Raw genomic sequence first — 6,000 nt, forward strand, 5'->3', positions numbered from 1 at the left:
TTATGTCTATAATGTTGCTTTTGGTGGGAAGCAGTAAATATGAGCCCAGAAGTATAATTCCAAAATTGATTTGCATTGCGAATATTGGCAAACTCTGCTAAAGCAAAATGGTCAGCATTTTTTTCTTTTTTCTGACAGCCAGTTTGAAAGTTTTTTATTATCAGTAGATAATAAAAAATTTTTTCCCATGTGTAAGGTATTTAAATACATTCTTAAAAACAAACAAACAAACTCCACTTTGATTTGGAATATTTTGTACTTGATATACTATAAAATGAATTTTAAACTTAACTTTAAGGTTTGGGGGTTTCGTTTTGCAGTTTAACAAGTTTAGACAGAGTTAGATGTGGCTCACCATCTCTTGCCGGCTGGATTGTGTCTCAAGGGTGGCTTGTGACACAATGGCAGGCTGTCTTACCATGGCTAAGTGGCCTTCCATGACAAGTCTTAGCGTCCAGCTATTTTAGCTTCAGGATTTTAGGACCTGATACCTCTGTTAAATGTATCAGCATTTAAAAAATGTTGGTATTATGACCATCAATTCTCTGTTCTGTTTTATTACTAAAGAAAATCTGTGGAAAGGAGAAACAACTTATTTTCAGAGTATATATAGGGATTAGAATAATTAATTTAAATGTTTAAAAATTTAGAATGAAATTATAAATTATTTCAGAATAGCAATTTTTAGTTTTGATCTTTTACTAATTACAGCAAATCTGATGTTACCCTATTTGCTTCCGAATTCATAATAATTTCACCACAAAATGTCACAAACATGAGCTTCAGTTTCTAAAATACCAAGAATACCTTATTAGACCCCTTGATTTTACACCCTCTTCTACTTCTTTATTTCATGAGCCTTGAGAAGACTCATTATATTATGAATTTTATTCATTTACTGGTGATCATTCTTGTCCTTCTTGGAAATGTTTTATTTAAAGCCCAGCAGCCCTATTATTGTTGGCATATTGGTTGAGTAAGAGTCAGATTTTCTTTTATAGGTAATTGAAGATCTGATCATTTGCAGAATGAGGGGGAACAGATCATGTAGGTTCTTATAGTATTTAAGAATTATCAGAAAGATATTTATCTGAGTCACACATCAAAGGCGAGTCGGTTCAGGGCATCAGTTGCTCAGTGAATCGGTTTGGCCATGCCACTGTACGATTAATGCAAAGAACTTAACACATTTCAGTCTCTCTTTCTCCAAGTGCATTCAGTGCTTCCTTATCCATAGACCTGCCTTAAACAAGGTTCAGTTACTTATTTAAACAATGGCGATTTAGTTTATTTTCCATGTTCTCCAGTTAGACTTTTAATGCTTAAAGCTGTTAAGCATTTGTTGAACACTGAGAAATCTCTCCAATTCAAACTAATTGGAGGGGAAAAGGAAGGCATACTGTTGTTAAAGATATAGGAACTGATTTGTAATTAGAAGCACCATTGCTATACTTATACTATGTAAAAAAGTTCTTAAGTTTATATTCAAGGTAATCTGTACAATGAGTAAACTGAGTAAACTCAGTTTTTGTTTTTGTTTTTTTTTTGAATTTTTATTAGAATTTATTTGAACCAAACTAATGACATGTGCCAGGGAGCAAGATCTCAGATGCTCCAGAGAACAACTCAACTCATTTTTCATATATACTACAAAATCTTGAATTCCAAATTAGTAGACCTGGAAGCGATAAGGTTTTACAATGCCAGAATTTATTGCACTCTTCTTTCCCTTTGATTTTGAAATTATAAAATTAAAACTTAATATTTAAAGATCTTTATCTGATACATTACATGATTTGAAGAACTTTTTGTGCTCATGACTGGCTGCTTCCTAAGTTATGTATAGATAAACTAGTTTTCTGTTTTTGATAAATAAGATTAAAATATGACTTATCTTCCTGTGGAATATAATTTAGTACCTAGAGCTATTTATTAAACATTGAGTTATAATAGCAGGAGTAGTGCTTTTTCTTTAATAATGTGAGAAGGAATGTTTTATATAGTTTTACATTTTAGTTTATTATAATATGCAGAGTATTCAGCTGTACATTCATTCAGCCCACTGGGAATTTCTTATTAAAAATATGGATCCAGAGATTGTGCTAACATTTTAAATGCATTTTGAATTATCTGGAAAACAAAACTGGCAGCAGCTGGCTGAAACACGTTAGATGGGGTTTATCTCCTACTGGTTTATAACTATTTCTTAAGGTCTCTCAGCTAGGGACAGAGGGATCTTTAGGGTATAGAAAGTATTTGTTTTCAGGGGTCTGAAAGCAGAAAAGGGGTGTGTCCGTGTTTGTATGGGCCCTTGCTCACTCTGTCTAAAATTCTTATTTCATGGTTAACTAGAAACATAAAACCAAGACCATATGGTTTAAATGTTGAGTTCCTGGTTTGATAGAACATTGAGTACCTTCAGTATATCCAAGTAATAAAAATCGAGGTATTTGTGGAATTTGCTCTTATATACTTAGTCTGTGTGTACATTTCAGGTACCTAATTGATTTAATAAATATATGTTCCAACATTGGAAGGAACAAACAACAGTATAGTAGAGTTTTTCTGGAGGCGATAGGATGTATTAGTGAGGCAGAAATAGATTTTTAAATTGTTCTGGTTTATACTTGTATATATTACTTTCCTTCTGAATGTTGGTAGTTGACGATTCCTTTTGTCTGACTGAAAACTCCAGTCTCTGTGGATATTCTTCCCTATTATTGACTATCTGAGAAATTACTGTGGTGGAAGTTGTGTATTATTCTTTGTGGTTTTAAAAATAAAGTCATTTTTATTTTTAAGAGATCACAAAAATGAATTTAAGATCCTCAGAATTTTTTTTAATGTGTCATTTTAGGTCGACTACATCTCTTCATCACTTTTCTATTTCTTAAGGTCTTCCTTAAACTAAATAACCCACATCTTCTTTTCTCTGACTTCTTGACTGTAGTAAAACATATGATATGGACTAAAGTTGCTTTCAGCTTTTTGAAACACTGTCTTTGAATATGAGTAGTCTATGTGATAACCATGTGGAAATTTCCCCTCATAGACTGTGTGTGCATGTGGGCACGTTTTGAAGAGTCAGACAGGTAGGGGAACCATCACTTTTACTGTGTTGTGAGTAAATAGTATGTTTTTCTGACACCTACCTGTGGTCGCTTGTTTGCTTAATTTGAGGTTTCTTGCCTCACCTGTCTTTTCTGGGGGAGGGTGAGAGATTTGGGGTGAGGGATTTAGAGAGAGGTAATTCAATCAAAGTTAATTAAAAAAAGGCCCTCTTCTTGTTTTTATTTTTGTTGTGTATGTCCAGGATTTAGAAGAATTCTGCTTTAAGTTTTGCATCAATCATTTGACAGAAGTTACACAGACTGCAGCGTTTTGGCAAATGGATGGCCCCCTGCTAAAGGAATTCATTGCTAAAGCCAGTAAATGTGGAGCCTTTAAGAACTGAAGCCAAGGCTGCTGGGTTTTGTGTGAGTGCCCTGGGGCACTGGCGATGGTGATGCTGTGCCCTTTGTGCTCTACGGGTGATATAATTCTGCAGGTAAAAACCCATCAGGTTGTGCTTTTCATATCTGAGACACAGTTCTCTGTGTAGGAATATATGAAGGATGTGCGGCCTTTCCTGAACCTATTTTAAACAACTTTTGTTTCTAGATAAGTATATTTTAAATGTGACTGTAGGTTTGGCTGGAGCATTGTAAAAGAGTGAAAGTTTAGGTGTATTTTTTTGGGGGGGGGCAGTTTGGTTTTTGATTAGAGGAATTTCTGAACTTGGAAAGGGGAAGTTTTTGGCAACTCCCCTTGCTCACATATCAACAATGCTTTTGACACTAGGAGTTGGGGTAGTTTGTGAATTGTGAGACAGACATAGAGGCCCCACCATGAGTTAGAGATGCTGACTTTGGGGCTTGTTGAAGTGCTGCATTAGTTGCTAGCTCACTGCCTTGCTGTGAAGGAACAGTTGAGATTGAGGCTTTTGTTTGGGTGTTTGCACTATCGATGGACTTTTTAACTTCATGATATATAAAAATATATTCAGTTTAATATGAGTTAATCTATTGAAATGATAATTATGTAAAGATAAATTTCTAGGTTAGCCAAAATTTCTCTTAAGACTAAAGCACATAAAGAGTACTAATTTAGAATGGTTTGTGAAAAGTTGTTAATGAAAGAAACTTTGTTTGGACAAAGGTGAATATTTTATTAATTAGAATCCCCAATACTATATAAAGGCTTTTCATTTTCTTAAGGTAAAATCTGAGAACTTAAGTTTAAATCCCCCCACACATACCTTTTCCCCTGTAAATACTAATTGTAAGAGGAAAATAATGACATATTCAACGTACTCTTGCCTCCCTAAATTATGGCTGCTGCATCATCAGATCTGCTACATCTGACTCAGAGAAGTGGTTCTTAAAACCAACTCTCTTATAGGGCTTAATGGAATTCACTTTATCTCTTTTATCTAGGCCAAATCCAGCACAAGTTTGCTTATTTGAAACCACCAGCTTTCAGTTTGATTTCCTTCTCCTTTTAATTGTGGTATTTAGCACAATTTAACTTTAGAAAAGGATCAGAATTATGATCTTCTTTATTGATTTTTGGATCTGCTTATGAAGTGTGATCTGGAAGGTAAGAATGTTCGGCTCTGAGTTTTGTCATGTGTGTCCGTCGAGCTTGCTTTAAGAACAAAGCTTTGTTCTGCTCTCTGGCCCATGGACTCATTTCCATTTGTGGGAGCTCTGTTAGTGAACTACTGTTTCCTGCTTGGAAGTTCCTCCTATCTGAACTTGGAACCTAAATAGACTTTTAGAGCCAAATTAAGAGGGTGAAGAGATGCGGCAGCTATTTTTTTAGCAATGTTTTTAAGTGTGTGTGGTGTTGGGAGAACGAGATCCATTGATAGGTGAAATATATACAAACCTAGAAGTGCCGGCCCCTTTTCTTGACCATGTTGCAAGCGATTGAAGCCCAGTGAATTATTAGAATAGAATTAATTATGCAACATAAAATTTTTCTTGCTAGATGATAAATGCCCATTAATTTGATTATTAGTTATGATGAGTAGTATTTCCAACAATCACTGTTCTGTAGGCTTATGATCCAGACAAAATAAGAACTTCAGTATGTTTACTGTCACTCTTACTTGAAAAAAAAAATGAACTTAAAAGTAAAGCACAAATTAAAATAATAGGTCCTAATATAGGTGAAGAACCACTTCTCATATTACTGGGTAATTGTATGAGTATGTATGTAGTAAAGAAAACGGGAATGAATTCCTCAAAGAGTAGTCGAGTATCGTTTTTTTAAATACTTATTTTTCTACTTGGTTTTGTTGTTAATCACAGAGATGAAAACTTCTTTGAATTGCTTTTTTCATCTGATGTAATAATGAAAGCCAAAGTATTCATATTCTTTAAAATAGCCCTAAATGTACTCTTGAACTTCTTACTGAGACAATGTTTGATACTCCAGTATATAGGTTGTACTTACGTAATGCTTAGAGTGACTTGTTAATAAAGTAATGTGTTTAAACTGGCATGCAGTTGTTTTTTCCCTGAAAAATCAGTAATATGCAGCCATAAAAAGGAAGGAAATTCCGACATATGCTACAACTGGGATGAAATTTGAAGACATTATGCCAAGTTAAATAAGTTGGCCACAAAAGGACAAATGTATGATTCTACTTATGTGAGGTACCTAAGGTAGTCATACTCACGGGAACAGAAGGTACGGTGGTGGTTGCCAGGGGTTCCAAGGTGAGAAGAGTTCTGTGGATGGACAGTGTTCACAGCAGCAAAAACAGTGTGAATGTACTTAATGCTGCAGAACTGTGCACTTAAATGTGGCTAACGTGGTAAATTTTATGTGTATTTTGCAGTGATTTACAAAATCAGTACTGAGGCTTAGCAGGTATCAGACTAAAAACAGGTACTAACGTGTTAACTGTTTCTCAGACACAGACACATACATACACAATAGAAATTCTTTGAT

The 6,000-nt window shown here is 34.6% G+C and overlaps 1 protein-coding gene across 5 annotated transcripts in view; it reads left to right on the forward strand.

Moving 5' to 3' along the window:
* RCBTB1 (RCC1 and BTB domain containing protein 1) overlaps window positions 1-5,547 on the forward strand; it is a 53,799-nt gene extending 48,252 nt beyond the window's left edge. For all 5 annotated transcript variants that reach the window (XM_015587125.2, XM_006909016.3, XM_025044782.1 and 2 more), the window contains one exon: window positions 3,314-5,547. In XM_015587125.2, the coding sequence (XP_015442611.1) occupies window positions 3,314-3,454 (141 nt within the window). In that variant the 3' untranslated portion in view covers window positions 3,455-5,547. The remainder of the gene's footprint in view (window positions 1-3,313) is intronic.
* Window positions 5,548-6,000: the final 453 nt, after the last annotated feature.

The sequence above is a fragment of the Pteropus alecto genome, unplaced genomic scaffold, assembly GCF_000325575.1.
Source record: "Pteropus alecto unplaced genomic scaffold, ASM32557v1 scaffold413, whole genome shotgun sequence".
NCBI classification, from domain to species: Eukaryota; Metazoa; Chordata; class Mammalia; order Chiroptera; family Pteropodidae; genus Pteropus; species Pteropus alecto.